This window comes from Mercenaria mercenaria, chromosome 5 (genome assembly GCF_021730395.1).
Source record: "Mercenaria mercenaria strain notata chromosome 5, MADL_Memer_1, whole genome shotgun sequence".
Classification (NCBI taxonomy): Eukaryota; Metazoa; Mollusca; class Bivalvia; order Venerida; family Veneridae; genus Mercenaria; species Mercenaria mercenaria.
Genome location: NC_069365.1, coordinates 76,757,833 through 76,774,394, shown reverse-complemented (window position 1 = coordinate 76,774,394; position 16,562 = coordinate 76,757,833). Strand labels below are relative to the sequence as shown.

General features: G+C 34.1%; 1 protein-coding gene across 1 annotated transcript; it reads left to right on the top strand.

The window, feature by feature from the left end:
* The first annotated feature begins 1,741 nt into the window (after positions 1–1,741).
* On the top strand, positions 1,742–16,271 carry LOC123557676 (ubiquitin-fold modifier 1). Its single transcript, XM_045349294.2, has 5 exons — positions 1,742–1,825; positions 1,920–1,976; positions 7,672–7,729; positions 11,462–11,534; positions 12,491–16,271. Coding segments are annotated over exons 1-5 (255 nt in total). The 5' UTR covers positions 1,742–1,823; the 3' UTR covers positions 12,556–16,271.
* Positions 16,272–16,562: the final 291 nt, after the last annotated feature.

Sequence of the window (16,562 nt, the reverse complement as noted above, 5' to 3'; positions counted from 1 at the left end):
ACAATCATTAACGATTATGACTGGAGGGCACTTGTCTTCCATCTTATCTCATCTCATCTCATCTCATTAATAGGAGTTTGATGTGCGTGTAGCAGTCAAGTTTCACTTGTTTTGTGCTCATTTGTAGAATAATTCTGTATCATATTTTGTATGTACATCGTACCAGTACTCCGTAGTCCGTTGTATCATGCCTGTATCCTCCGTGTTTGTTTTATCATGTCCAGGCATGTGTCTACCTTTGTTTTGTAAGAAAGAATACGTTTTGATTGGTCAGCTATACATTCAAATACCAATAAGAACTTTTTGGCGCGAACTAGCATTTGCACGGCCCTCTATACGTCATTCTTTAGAATCAGTTAAAAGTGAACATATGTTCATTTTTAGTAGAATTAGCTATTAATTAGCATTATTATATACGTTACTATAAATAGTAACAAAAAACCCCATTAAAAATGGTCATTACGGCCTCTGTTGATGAATCCATAATGCCACAGTGGGCCTCACGCGCCATAATCATAATGGCCCTGGGTAACCGGAACGTTGACGTCATGTATCAACGTCATTATGGCGGGTGCTAAATCATTCTCAGATCGACTGTCAAATATTGATGGCATTGCTGATGAAAAAAAGCAATACAAATAATGCTTTTAAGTTTTTTGACAATATGTGAAATGAAAATACCAAGATAAATTTGAAGCGAAGGTATATAATAAAAAAGTCAATAAATGGCTGGTTGTGCCTTCTAGCCATAATGGCACACCTTGTTTCATAATGGCCCTCGGGCAATTATGACACTAGATGTGCCATTATGGCAAGAAGGCAAAATTAATCAAGCCATATATTAACCTCTTATTAATTCTTTTGTAAACTGTCTTTGCCTTTGGACGATTTACCTGCTTTTAATTTAAGTGTACTATTCATAGTACATGTTCGCCCACAACTAGAATACTGTAACACCATATGGCATCCATGGCAGAAAAACTTAACATATGAAATAGAAAAGGTACAATCTAGCTGCAACCAGATATGTTATGAATGACTACTCATACCAAAGCAGCGTAACATCAATGCTTCAAAACTCTTAAATGGCAGACATTAGAACAAAGAAGAATATATGCATCTTTAATCATGTTGTATAAAATATCACACAACCTCGTCTCTGTAGATCATAACCGCCTGACAACATCTAGAAATTCAAACTTTATCATTCCATCTTCAAGAACACAATATCATATGGTCTCCTTCTTTCCCCGCACAATCAGATACTGGAACGCCTTACCTTATAATATCAAGAACAGTGTGAACCTTCAGTGCTTCACATCTGACCTAGATTCGTATATGTACTAATGTTTTCATCCTGTTTTTATTTTTTAACAAGCTGTATATATAACTGCTCTCGCTCTTTTAACAACATGAATATCATGTATCATGTAACATAGCAACACTGCCCCGACCTCCCAGTTATGATCAGAGATTGATTGTTGGGAGTATCTCCGTAGATGTAGATGTAGATAGACGTATCGGGTAAGCTACTCATTGGACCAGCCACTAGACTGATAATAAAAGTTTGTAACAAAATTTCAACTTTTGTAATTAGTATATGCGCACAAGGCCAAGGGTAGCAAACCACCACTGACTATGAAGTATTCAACTTCCTATTTAGTTTTTTTCACAAGACGGGCATTCAACCTAACCCATATAGTTCCAGTCGATGCTTTATAACATGCTAATTTGACTGGTACTCCGTCTTGCCGTTTACACCGTATAACGCTAGGCACCAGTCAGGCGTACAATCACTTCCGGGTTGGCAAGACGTGTCAAAAATGTGAGTGTAAATATTTATCCATATTTTATCCTTTTCTTACAATTTTAATCAATCTTTGAATTATAAATGATGCAATTTTCCTTTATCCTTTCAGGTCGAAGGTAACGTTCAAGATTACTCTTACATCGGACCCGAAACTCCCGTATAAAGTGTAAGTAAATCAGTTGTGAAATTTCATTTTAATTTACCTACTGGTATAGCTAGCATATTTTAGATTAAATGTAGAATGTATTGCAAAACTTCAAACATGTTTTTCGGCGGGGTGGTGGGGCGGCTTTGAATAATGTTTACCTGATTTTAGGCCAAATAATAGGACGTTTTGGGACCGCGTGATAAGTTTTCACTGCACATGTACCAGGAGACTTCCCAATGGATTTCATTGGGGATTTCCTAACAAAATAATTTTGGATGTGATGGGACAGCGACAGTCAAAAGTTATCACACTGTCCTGAAACGTCTAATTTATTTGGACTACACTAACAACAGCTATAAGAGCCAATACTTTTCAGTATCACTCATTCATTTAGTGTTAGAATTTGAAGTAAAATTGATAAGATAAAGTTTATTTAAAGTCGGCAAGAAGGCAACATTACAGAAAAAAACATCGGGAATGTGCAATTTTAATCAATGTGGTCAGAGTTCCTATATTTTTGGTTTTACAAACAATAGTCTTAAAGTGACTAACCCACACATCGTGGTGTCAGATTTAAAAAAATCAAACTTTTGCTATATTCACCTATGCTGCATATTCGATGTTCTAACGATGTATTTTTCATCAAATTCTGTTGAAAATCGTTGTTTTGATAAAAACATTTGTCTACAATTTCTGATAAGGGTTTCTCGGTTTATAAAAAATACGGAATTCCCGTCAGCAAGCACCTTGCCATCATCACGTGGCAGTGACTGAGTGAGAGAAAATAACACCAAACCTGATTATCAATAGAGCGCTCACGCATATGTATCGCACAATATTATGACGTTTTGAAATATAAACAAACAAAACAATAACATAAAATGAAGTCAGTACACTTAGTACGTTTACTATGCAGTCAGTGATTTCTCGTTGGCCGAGTGGTTACGGTATTTGTATGATACTTTTTCACTGTGAGTTTGATTCCCAGACCTGTTAAATTTTGTCTTTAAACCTGTATTTAATTTCTTTTTCTTCAATACGATTCAATGAAGACTAAACAAGGTAGTAAATCTTTCCTGTGATATTTTTAAAGCTGTATGGATTAGTTTTATAAGTTTTATAACAATCTTACACTTCACTTTAATAAAAGCATTGCCTGGCCATAATTTCAAGATCGATTTGATATAAAGATGCTACCAATTTTATATGAAAATAAGAAACAAAACAATAAATTAGAAACCAGAGAAAAAAACTTACACAAAGTATGTAAAGCAAACTGAAAAAAATGGGAATCGAACTCCCGACGGAAAGGTATAATACGAATACCGTAACCACTCAGCCAACGAGGAATCACTGACTAAATCGGAAACTTAATGTATTGACTTAATTTTATTGTTTTGTTTTCACTTCTAAACACCATAATACTGTGCGCTACCTATAGTTCGGTTTTGAGGTCAGCAATGTTTTTGTACTTTTAATATTGGAATGGAATGGTCCACTGTTTAGGTAATGTTATTCAGTACAATAGTGGTTCTTACCTAAATAAGGCAAAGTAAAGTCATGCTGATTTCTCTAATCGGCTGTCAGGTTTATAAATTGAACCCTCAAACTGCATGGGTAGTTTTGGTTTGCTGTCCACATGATGATAGCATCTAAAAATACCGTTGTGTCTCGTTCTATATTTATCAGTTTACAAAAATAAAGCGTTGCAACGCTTTATAAAAGTTCGTGAGGAAAACTGCAAAAACTCGAATGTTCCTGTAATTTTGGAAACTATAAACTGGTCAACCATTATGTTTCATGCAAATATATGAAACAGTGGCAACATTTTGCCTTTCGGTGATAGATTACTTTAAAAATCACAAATCACGATGTGTGGGTTAGTCGCTTTAAGTTAAGATTTTGGTTTTAAACATGCATCTTAAGTTTGTATTCATTCTGTTTAAAAACAAAAATAATCACATTTAACATCATTGTTTTTCGGTTTAAGTTAATATAACAAAATTGATGGTAAGGGTGGGATTTTGTCTGCCTTGGTCAAGTAAGCAAGGTATATTTTATCCTTTAATAATGACTATACTTATGAAATAGACTAATGATATTGTCTCTGTATACAATGGACTTTAACAAAATCTAGTCTTAATGAGCATTTTCTCTTTCAATTGAGCCAGTCTCAGTATATGTAAAACGATGTTTCATGTTTTTAGAAATATAATATTATACACTGAACAAAACTTATAAACCAACACCTTATCAAATGCAGTTCCTTAGCAATTACTGTATAGATCTACGCAAAAAATGGCAGATCTTGGTTAAACACCAAGGTCTAATAATATATACAGATGAAACTCGTGTCCACTGTCGCGGGAGCCCAAGCAGAACAAATGGTTCACTTTTAAAACTTTGGCTCGAAAATCACGTACAAACCATGGAAATTGACACAATTAAAATATTTCATTCGATTCTTTGTTTTATGCGCTAAAGTAAAAACATTAAACATAGCCAGAATGTCTATCGAAGAAGTGGTAGAGCTGTCGGAATGCTCCAAACCGGCATGCCAGTCAGACAGGTACGTTGTACTTTGTAATTAAATAATCTTTTTGTAATTGATTTTTTAAAATTACACAAAATTTCTTGTTTCTGTATGGTTTTAAGGTATTGGACCCGTAATAGAGTATCTCCTTTTTGAAGAGTATTCAATTCCTACCATAAACCTACTTTGACTGCAATTTTCAGGGGGGCGTAGGTTCAAACCCCACTGGGACCAAATTTTTTTTTTCCATGTTTTCTTTTTTTTCTAGTAAGTTTTTTTTTCTTTCAAGGCTAATTACGGATAAATTGTACAAAAGTGGAAAATTTTCATTTTATAAGCGATTTTGTGCTGTTTAATGTGAATTTACCTCTGAATCAAGAGGGGTAGAGTTTGACATCTTTAAAAATACTGAGTTACGTGCGGTAAAAGTTCTCTATTTTGTTCTCATTCTTTAGATTACATATTGTGGAAGAAATGCAGGTAGATTTTACTATTGCCCCAAGGTTATTTTTGAATGAAGTGAGCAAAATTCAAAACAGACCCACTGGATTTGACCTTAATTTTTAGCTCGACTATTCGAAGAATAGTCTAGCTATTCTACTCACCCTGGCGTCGGCGTCGGCGTCGGCGTCACACCTTGGTTAAGTTTTTGCATGCAAGTACATACAGCTATCATTTAAAGGCATATAGCTTTGAAACTTATTTATTCTTTTTCTAGGTCAATTACCAACCTCACTGGGTCAAGTTCCATAACTCTAACATGTATTTTGAGCAAATTATGCCCCCTTTTGGACTTAGAAAATTCTGGTTAAAGTTTTACATGCAAGTTACTATCTCCAAAACTAATGCAGATATTGAATTGAAACTTCACATGTGTCTTCGGGGTTATAAAACTAGTTGATAGCACCAAGTCCCATAACTCTGACCTTCATTTTGGCCAAATTATGCCCCCTTTTGGACTTAGAAAATTCTGGTTAAAGTTTTGCGTGCAAGTACATACAGCTATTACTAAAGGCATATAGATTTGAAACTTATTTTTTCTTTTTCTAGATCAATTACCTACCTCACTGGGTCAAGTCCCATAACTCTGGCATGTATTTTGGCCAAATTATGCCCCCTTTTGGACTTAGAAAATTCTGGTTAAAGTTTTGCGTGCAAGTACATACAGCTATTACTAAAAGGCATATAGATTTGAAACTTATTTTTTCTTTTTCTAGATCAATTACCTACCTCACTGGGTCAAGTCCCATAACTCTGGCATGTATTTTGGCCAAATTATGCCCCTTTTGGACTTAGAAAATTCTGGTTAAAGTTTTGCGTGCAAGTACATACAGCTATTACTAAAAGGCATATAGATTTGGAACTTATTTATTCTTTTTCTAGATCAATTACCTACCTCACTGGGTCAAGTTCCATAACTCTTAACATGTATTTTGAGCAAATTATGCCCCCTTTTGGACTTAGAAAATTCTGGTTAAAGTTTTACATGCAAGTTACTATCCCCAAAACTAATGCAGATATTGAATTGAAACTTAACATGTTTCTTCGGGGTTATAAAACTAGTTGATAGCATCAAGTCCCATAACTCTGATATGTCCCCTTTTGAACTTAAAACTCTTTTGATATTTAACATTTTGGGTAATAATTTCCAGCTTCTGTGACAATATTTCGAATAGTCGAGCTTGGCTGTCTTATGGACAGCTCTTGTTCAATGTTGGAGTTAGAATTTTGTCTCATTAAATCTGTTTACTTGAGGCACCCTAGACAAAAATGATTTTTAAAGTTTTATTTTGTGTTTTATAATTGTTTAACAATAGTTTGATGTTTCTTTTATCAAAATTAATGTTGTAATGAATTCTCTGCAAACGTTTTAGATAGTGGCCATCACATTGAATTTTGTCTCTATTTGAGCGTGATGAAATACCATAAATTATACAAAATTTACAAAAAACAGCACGTTGAAAGTTGTTTAGAATTTGCAACACGTGTGAAACATGGTCAACTTTAAGAATATACCAAGCAAATACCATTTTTAAAACATTGCTATTAGGGGTCCAATACCTTAACACATTTTTTTAAGGCTATTTCAGGTTGCAAGAGTCTTCAGTAGGCATCATACAAACATCCATCAGTTATGGGCGAAATTTCAACAGACCGGAAGTGTTGCTAATGAACCAAGCCGTCCTCGGGGGAGAGTAACAACGCATCACCAAGACAGGTTCATTGTTCTGTCCCACCTGTCTGTGGTGCCGACGGCCAAACACGCATCTTTCACCGACGGGGATAGCGCATATTGTCTTATGGAGATCGATCTTTTTGAGGGAGGATCACTTATGGTGTGGGCAGGGGTTTCTTTGCACACCAAGACTCCAATAGTCCATATTCAAGGAAATGTCAATGGACGAAAGTACCAGGATGACATTATCCAGCCTGTACTTGTTCCGTACATCCGTGCCAATTGGGGAATGGTTTAAACCCAGGATAACGCTCGTTGCCATACTGCTCTGGGTACCTGAGATATGCTCACACAAAACAACATAAGAATCCTGCAATGGCCAGCGAAAAGTTTTGTTATTAAACATGTTTTGTTTTGACTGAAATTTCACTGGCATATTTGCAATAAAATGTATTAACATATTGTATATAATTATTTTTGTCTTTAGTACAAACGTAGTCTTTCAATACCTGAAATTATCTGGTGTTGGTTTTTAAGTTTTGTTCAGTGTATATTCAAAAAACAAGCATACAAAATGAACTTCTTCCCATGAAATGGAAAAGAAATCTATTAGCACCAAAATTGGACCCCATTGCCCTCCCCAAAATGTATGTCTTTTCCCAAAATTTGATAAAAATTTCACTCCAAAATTGTTTTTTAATGTTGAAACCAAGCTCTTAGAAGATTTACATAACATAAACATGTGAACTCTATCATTTAGCACAGAAGAGAATGGGCTTTCGTTTAAGTGTAACATATTTCTGCAAAATATTGTTGTTTTTTTATGACAGATTTTTTAGTTTTAGTTGTTACGGCATGATTCTCCCCCTCCTTTTAGGCCCTGGCACCATTCCTCCAAAAATGAAAAAAAAAAACAACCACTTGCAATGGACTTGTACTTGGTCATGTTTTAAGACTATCAAGTGCAATAAATATCAATTTTGTGATGTATTTGTCTGTTTTAGGCTGTCTGTGCCAGAAGGTACGCCATTCACAGCAGTGCTAAAATTTGCTGCGGAAGAGGTAAGACCGCGAGAATTTTTAGTTCTGTCAGACTAATAATTATTTATGTACATAATATATGTTCTGACTTTTGCTCAGATGACAGATGTGAATACATGTATTAACAAATAGTTAAAATCATGTATAAATTACCAGTTCATTCAGAGTTGTATATAATTCGGGTCAATATATTTGTAAAGCCTTAGTAGAAGTAAGGTCTTTTCTATTTTTGAAAGACAGTAGTAGAAGGATCAGTTAAACAAACTTTATAAAAGACATTGATGATGCCTTGTCTTTGTTACATTCTGGTTGCAATTGTTTAAGTAAACACTTTGACATTTGAATTTGATCCCTTTTTAGCTTGACTATACGAATTATGTAGAGCTATCCTACTCTGACCCGGCGTTGGCGTCCGCACTTTGGTTAAAGTTTTGATGCACTTTTTCTTTATCTTTGTTACTACTTGATGGATTTGCTTCAAACTTAAAATAGTTGTTCCTCATCATCACCCACATCATATGGCACATGGGTCATAACTCTGGCACCAATATTTCATGAATTATCCCCCCTTTTTACTTAGAATTTCAGGTTAAAGTTTTGGTGCACTTTCACTTTATCTCAGTTATTACTAAATGAATTAGATTCAAACTCAAAATAGTTGTTCCACATCATCACCCACATCATATGACACAAGGTCCATAACTCTGGCACCAATTTTTCATGAATTATGCCCCATTTTTACTTTGAATTTTATGTTAATTTTGATGCATTTTCACTATATCTCTGTTATTTTATAAGGGATTTGATTCAAACTTAAAATAATTGTTCAACACCAACACCTACATCATTTGACACAAGGGTCATAACTGTGAGGCCTGTATTTTATGAGTTATCCCCCTTTTGTACTTAAAAGTTTCAGGTTAAAATACACTTTCACTTTATCTCTGTTATTACCAAATGGATTTGATTCAAACTTAGAATAGTTGTACTACATCATCCACATCATATGATACAAGGGCCATAACTCTTCCACCAATATTTCATGAATTATGCCCCCTTTTTAGCTCACCTGAGCAATGCTCAGGTGAGTTTTTCTGATTGCTCGATGTCCGTCGTCCGTCGTCTGTCGTCTGTCAACATTTAGCTTGTGTATGCGATAGAGGCTGTATTTTTCAATTAATCTTCATGAATATTGGTCAGAATGATAACCTTGATGAAATCTAGGCCGAGTTCGAAAATGGGTCATCTCGGGTCAAAAACTAGGTCACTAGGTCAAATCAAAGAAAAACCTTGTGTATGCGATAGAGGCTGTATTTTTCATTTAATCTTCATTAATATTGGTCAGAATGATAACTTTGATGAAATCTAGGCCGAGTTCGAAAATGGGTCATCTCGGGTCAAAAACTAGGTCACTAGGTCAAATCAAAGAAAAACCTTGTGTATGCGATAGAGGCGGTATTTTTCAGTTAATCTTCATGAATGTTGGTCAGAATAATAACCTTGATGAAATCTAAGCCGAGTTCGAAAATGGGTCATCTTGGGTCAAAAACTAGGTCACTAGGTCAAATCAAAGAAAAACCTTGTGAATGCGATAGAGGCTGTATTTTTCAATTCTTCTTCATGAATATTGGTCAGAATGATAACCTTGATGAAATCTAGGCCGAGTTCGAAAATGGGTCATCTCGGGTCAAAAACTAGGTCACTAGGTCAAATCAAAGAAAAACCTTGTGTATGCGATAGAGGCTGTATTTTTTAATTGATCTTCATGAATTTTGGTCAGAATGCTTGCCTTGATGAAATTAAGGCCGAGTTCGAAAATGGGTCATCTCGGGTCAAAAACTAGGTCACTAGGTCAAATCAAAGAAAAACCTTGTGTATGCGATAGAGGCCGTATTTTTCAATTGATCTTCATGAATTTTGGTCAGAATGATTACCTTGATGAAATCTAGGCCGAGTTCGAAAATGGGTCATCTGGGGTCAAAAACTAGGTCACTAGGTCATATCACGTAAAAACCTTGTGTATGCGATAGAGGCTGTATTTTTCAATTGATCTTCATGAATTTTGGTCAGAATGATTACCTTGATGAAATTTAGACCTAGTTCGAAAATGGGTCATCTGGGATTAAAAACTAGGTCACTAGGTCAAATCAAAGAAAAACCTTGTGTATGCAGTAGAGGCTGTATTTTTCAACTGATCTTCATGAAATTTAGCCAGAATGATTACCTTGATAAAATCTAGGCCGAGTTCGAAGATGGGTCATCTGGGGTCAAAAACTAGGTTACTAGGTCAAATCGAAGAAAAACATTGTGTATGCAATAGAGGATGTATTTTTCAATTGATCTTCATGAAATTTGGTCAGAGTGATTGCCTTGATGAAATCTAGGTCGATTTTGAATATGGGTTATCTGAGGTCAAAAACTAGGTCACTAGGTCAAATTAAAGAAAAATCTTGTGTATGTGATAGGGACTGTTTTTTTTTCAATTGATTTTTATGAAATTTGGTCAGGTTGATTGCCTTAATGAAATCTAGGTCGAATTTGAATATGGGTCATCTGAGGTCAAAAACTAGGTCACTTGGTCAAATCAAAGAAAAAACTTCTGTATGTGATAGAGGCTGTATTTTTCAGTTGATCTTCATGAATTTTGGTCAGAATGATTGACTTGATAAAATCTAGGTCGAGTTTGAACATGGGTCGTCTAGGGTCAAAAACTAGGTCATATCTAAGAAAATGCTTGTTTTATCGCAAGAGACCAATTTTTTGGTCCAATCTTAATGAAAATTGGTCAGAATATTTGTTTCCATGAAATCACTAGGTCAAACATGTTTTACACTGTTATGGAGTGTTTCTTAGGTGAGCGACCTAGGGCCATCTTGGCCCTCTTGTTACTTAGAATTTCAGGTTAATTGTGGTGCACTTTCACTATATCTTTGTCATTGGCACAAGGTCAGTCACTCTGGCACAAATGTTTTATGAGTTATATCCCCTTTTTACTTAGAATTTGTTTAATTTTGATGCTTTTTATATCTCTGTTGTTACTAAATGGATTAAATCAAACTTAAAATGGTTGTGCCACATCATCACTCACATCATACAACACAAGTTCGATAATGACGGCACCAGTACGTTCTGAGTTATGCCCTCTTTTTACTAATAGAATTTCCAGTTTAAGTTGCGATGCACTTTTGCTGTATCTCCAGTATTACTAAATAGATTTGATTAAAACTTAAAATAGCTGTTCTGAATTATTAGCCACATGATATGACACATGGTGCATTACTTTTGCAGAAGTTTTCCATGAATTATGTTCCTTTTATACTGATTTAATTTTTTGAGACTTCAGCTATTGTCCAATTTCTTCATCCACATTTGAGTCATTAAACACTCCAGTGACAACTCCAGCTTCCTCAGATGTACCCAATTTCACTATCCAGCATCGAAATAGTCGAGCACGCTGTCTCCTGTGACTTTATCCCTATTGATGTGTTTGTTTCTTCATTTAGTACTATGTATCTCGTATCATGATTGGTTTTTCTCGTCATTGTCTGAATGATCGCTACATAATACAAAAAATCATTCATTTAAGTGTTATGGTTCTAAATAATCCACTTGCATACATTATACCGGTATGTTGAAAATCATGGTATTTGAGTACTGGAGACCAGCCCCTGTGGTTTGCAAAATTCCCATTTTCAAAATACTTGAACTTCATAAATAACAATGGTGATGATAGAATAAACATTGCTTTTACAGTTCAAAGTTCCCGCTGCTACAAGTGCTATTATAACAAATGATGGTATTGGAATAAACCCTGCACAAAGTGCCGGTAAGTATCTTTGAATTATATTCTTTTGGTTTTGTTTTGAGAGTAGTTGATTAATAGTGAATGCATGAGCAAATTATATGAGCACATGGGGTAGAATTTGTCTTGGTTTGTCAGAAATAAACTATTGGAGTTGGAGAACTTCAGGCGCTCTTTTCAGTCTTAGTGAAGAAGTGGCCAATTATTTGTAAATAATTAATCTGAAAATATTGACATACTTAATTGGAAATGCAAACAGAATATTTTGTATACATGTACCTGAAGATAAGACATAAGTTTTATTTAGTTAATTGGTCAGTTAACAAAATGTTATGTTCAATTTAGGGCAGATGTAAAGAAATGAAATATATTTGATACATTTTTAGCCCAACTAGACAAAGTATATCGAGAGCTATCCTACTCTCTCTCTCTGGCATCAGGAGTCTGCACCTTGCTGCAAGTTTTGATGCACTTTTACATGCAGTTATTACTTGATAGATCTGATTTAAACTTGAAATACTTGTCATATATCACCACCCACATCATATGAGACAAGGTCTATAACTTCGGTTCAAATATTTCATGTATCATGCCCCATTTTTACTTTGAATTTCGGGTTAAAGTTTTGAAGCACTTTCACTATCTCTGTTAGTACTAACTAGAGTTGACTCAGACTGTTGTTCAATATCATTGCCAACATTGAGATGGCATTAGTCACTCCAGTGATAGCTCTAGTTTACTGAGATATGCCCAGTTTCTCTATCAAGCTTTGAAATAGTCCATTATGCTGTCTCTTCTGACAGCTCTTGTGGAAATTTCTGAATTGATAAGGGGATACCTTAGTTGTTAGTTTGAGAATGAGGTACAAGTTAGAACTTATTTACTATGGAATATAACATTATACTTGTATATTATTATTGATTTTTTTATGATGCATAATTTATACAGATATTATACAGAGTGTAATTTCTATTCTGCAGGTAATGTGTTTTTGAAACATGGATCTGAACTTCGATTGATACCCAGAGATAGAGTAGGACATTGACGTAGAATCATCATCATCTAGGATTTATAAATTATACCATACCCAAATGAGTTCAGGCTTTACTGCAGATAAAAATGTCAAATCTAGTATGAAGATCGCCAAAAGCTTCACGAGGAAAACACAACGAGCATGCTGGACATCAAAGATTTATAGTTTCTAAGTTTGTTTCTTTCTAATTTGTCTTATTCTTTTAAATTTTGTGTTCATGGACTTCATTTGACTTTTTGTTTTGAATTTCACAGACACGTACTTGACCATCACAAAAGATTATAGACTGGTGTAAAATGTATCATAAAAGCATTGATATTATAAAACAAAGATTGTTGTTAATTTGTAGATCTTTGCTGGATCACTAAAAGTCTTGTTATTTCGCAATGCTGGTTCGTGATTGACATTGTTTGTTTGTGATGTTTATTTCATATTTCACTTTATTAATCAAAATGCCTGAGTTTTCTTTAGAAAGAAAGGTAGCTTATTGGTGCCTATTCTGGTTATTTCAACCATATACTTTTTAAAGAAAAAACAATATAAAATGGGATAAAAACAAGTTTATTATCGGTCTGATGGGTATACGTGTTTTGACAGAAATATAGAATATACACCTCTTTCAAGAATTTTTTTTCATTTTAACTTAAAAGTTATGTTTTATTGGACACAGTTGACAGATTTTTCTTGAAGAGTGTCTACAACCATCAGACGAAGCTTTATTTAATTTGTTGCACAGTTCAACCTTGAAACAGATGTATACCTTCCTTTGATATTAATGTCATATTTAAGCAACTGTAGTTTTTGTCACTTTTTTAAAGACATACAGTGCCCACCTTTTTAAAACAGTTTGTCTTAAGATAGTTTCAAATGTATCTAACTTTACTACATATATAAATTGTGTTGGTAAAGAGATATTCGAAGTTAAATACAAGCAGTAACAGTTGTTTGGTAAAAAAATCTTATAGTTTATAGTGGTAGAACTATACACATTTATACTGTCTTTAGCTTTTCAGGTATTAAGTGTAAAAACTATTTTTTTTTTAAAAACATTTTTCTCTGACAAAAAACAGCGAACATATAATTATTTGAATGAAGCATATAACGGGTGACTGGATGTATCTTCTGCATGTGAGAGTTGTATTGTGATGTTTTGACCTGGTGAGCAGTACCCGAATTTGTAATCGGTGTAAAGAGTAACTACCACTTTATAATATTAATAATCTCTGAAAAAAAATGTACACCATTTGTCAAACACTTATTTCTTTCATAACATTGAAAATTTAAACCATTTTTGTCTTAAATTTCATAATTATTTACTATGTTAAATATTTAATTCACATTTGACAACAAAGGCAATGACGGGTGTTGTACATGTTGATCATCTTAGGTCATAAGCCACTAAGTTATTTTTAAACTTTTTAAGTGCTTTACTATACAGTTTATTGATGTTTTATATATAGCTTGAATTTCATTGGTTGTTTGTTAACTGATATGTTAAAGATGAGTACTGTCTTCTTCATGGGATATATTTGAAAATTGTTTTCATCAATATACCATTATTTATAAATTTAAGTTGTTTTGTTGTTGTTTGGTTTGATATAAAAGTTCACGGTCCAGACAGGCTTGGGACTTTCTGGTTTTGAAAGTACGATACAAACCAAAGTACTCAATGATATTCTCTGGACTTTTGGCTGGACGTTGATGTTTCAAGTTTTTCTCAGGTCACTGCCGGTAGTGTTGCTAGCATTTTTGAGCTCCACGGGCCTTTTTGCACCAAGAAACATGTTATTTTTCTCTCCATTTTCGCAGAACTTTGCAAATTACAGACGTCCAAAATGAAAACAAATATTGCCGAGACGCTTACTTACATATCCGATAATTACTTTTATATAAAGCGACAAGCGTCTAGAAGCAGTCCCGTGATTATCGATAAATTAACTGCCCGAAAGGAGTTTTTAAAGAGAAAAGGACAGTTTGAGCGATTTCCCCGATTTTCTAACGTGATCGTGAAAATATTCGAGTGCCATGATTTTCTACTCGCATTTTTTTATTCTTACTCGAATTTTGCGAGTTAGCGACCGTTAAATTCGATCCCTGTGAGGAAGCCATCCAGCTGGCTTACGGAAGGTCTGTGGTTATACTCGGGTGCCCACCAGTGATGGAAAAATGCACAGAGGGGTACCTGGGTCTTCTCAACCATTAAAGCTGGAAAGTTGTCATATGACCTAATTGTGTCGGTGCGACTTTAAACCCAAGAAAATAAATAAATACCGGTAACTAAATATTAATTTTCACAGGTGTTTTTGAATTTGCGTGTCACTTTGTTCACAAATGTTAGCAAAAATAAAACGTTCATGGATATTTACCGATTTACAGTAAGTAAGTGGTGTTAAAAGTAGAAACTAATGAAACGTTTGATTGTTTTATGCAAATAAAGTTTTCATTTAGACATTTTCAGAATCATTCTCTTACTTTGTTTATATTTGCATCGAACGATATTATATTTCAAAACTTATAATAATTATTTCACAATATAATGATTATTGTTCTTTATAGAAGGTTTATTAAATTCTTTTCTCATTTTATAGCTTACTGGTATATAATTGGCACTTTCCAGAAAGTTTAATTTTGAAATAAAGCAAGATGAAAACTATTTATTCTCAACAACTAGTTTTTCTATTTTCAATGTAAGTATATTGAGCACATGAGTATTCTCGTTAGTACTGCTGTCCATATTCTAGTCTTTTTATAAAATTAATTTCTTGTTTCTTTGCAAAGTCTACCAATGTCAGGCAGTTGAATAATTGAAGGATCAAAATTTACTTTTACTGCCAATCAGTATGTTACCGATATAGGGAAACACGGGAGAAAATAATCTCATCATTGATATCTACGTTGTGGAGTAAGAAACTTCAAGGTGTATTAGGGTGTAGATATTCAAATGTTAAGGTGCTGAGAAAAATTTCATGTCGTATTTAGGTTCTGAAATCTCACCACCATGAATCCTGTACTGTCTGATTTCACCTTTGCGGTAACAAGGTTAAAAGACAATATCAATCATATTATACATCTTTCTAAAGCACTTGAAGAGTTTTTTTAATTTTTAAAATGTCTGGATTAGATTTGAACTCTAGTATAAATCCAGTGATCAGTGAAACTGTATGAAACTTCCAAAATATCTTAGATCTTAGTTATAAAGAGAGCATGTTTATGAAAAAAAAATTCAGTTTGAAAAAGAAGTTTTTTGGATATTATATATATTCATGGCTTAAAATTGTATACATGGATTTTCCATTGAACATGTCAGTTTTTGCTACCGCCAAACCTGCAAATATAAAGAATGATGTTTATCTCACTTTGATGAAGAAATTCATAAACAACGCTGCTACGGATTTGGTGAATCAAACTTGTTCCATCTTAACCAATAAATTTCTTCTTGAATATTCTTGAAATTTCGAAATCGAAAATTTTGATAGCATGCTGTAAAATAAAATAAAAAAGGGAAAAGAAAATTATATAGTTATGGTATTCAGTGATACTAAGTATTTTGCATACCTTTACTGGATAGACTTGAAATACTTTATTGATTGGAGAGTTAAAATACCAGCCAGATTTGAGATTTTTTCCCTATGTTTTCTCAAACAAAATAAATCTTCATTTGTTTCTGATGTAATATTTAATGATCGTATTTATTAATTTAACTAAAAATAAATTGTTTTATAAAGATAGCTTGTCTGTTTCTTATTTTTATGCCCCCGAAGGGAGGCATATAGTTTTTGAACCATCTGTCTGTCGGTCTGTCAGTCTGTCGGTCTGTCCGCATTTTTCGTGTCCGGTCCATTTCTTTGTCATCCATGGATGGATTTTCAAATAACTTGGCATGAATGTGTACCACAGTAAGACGACGTGTCGCGCGCAAGACCCAGGTCCGTAGCTCAAAGGTCAAGGTCACACTTAGACATTAAAGGTTATTGCATTGATGGGCGTGTCCGGTCCATATCTTTGTCATCCATGGATGG

Bases quoted from the DNA above. Each gene is read 5' to 3' on its own strand.
- LOC123557676 (XM_045349294.2), top strand. The intron at 1,977-7,671 runs GTAAGTAAATCA...TGTCTGTTTTAG, and splicing joins CCGAAACTCCCGTATAAAGT to GCTGTCTGTGCCAGAAGGTA. The intron at 11,535-12,490 runs GTAAGTATCTTT...TCTATTCTGCAG, and splicing joins AAACCCTGCACAAAGTGCCG to GTAATGTGTTTTTGAAACAT.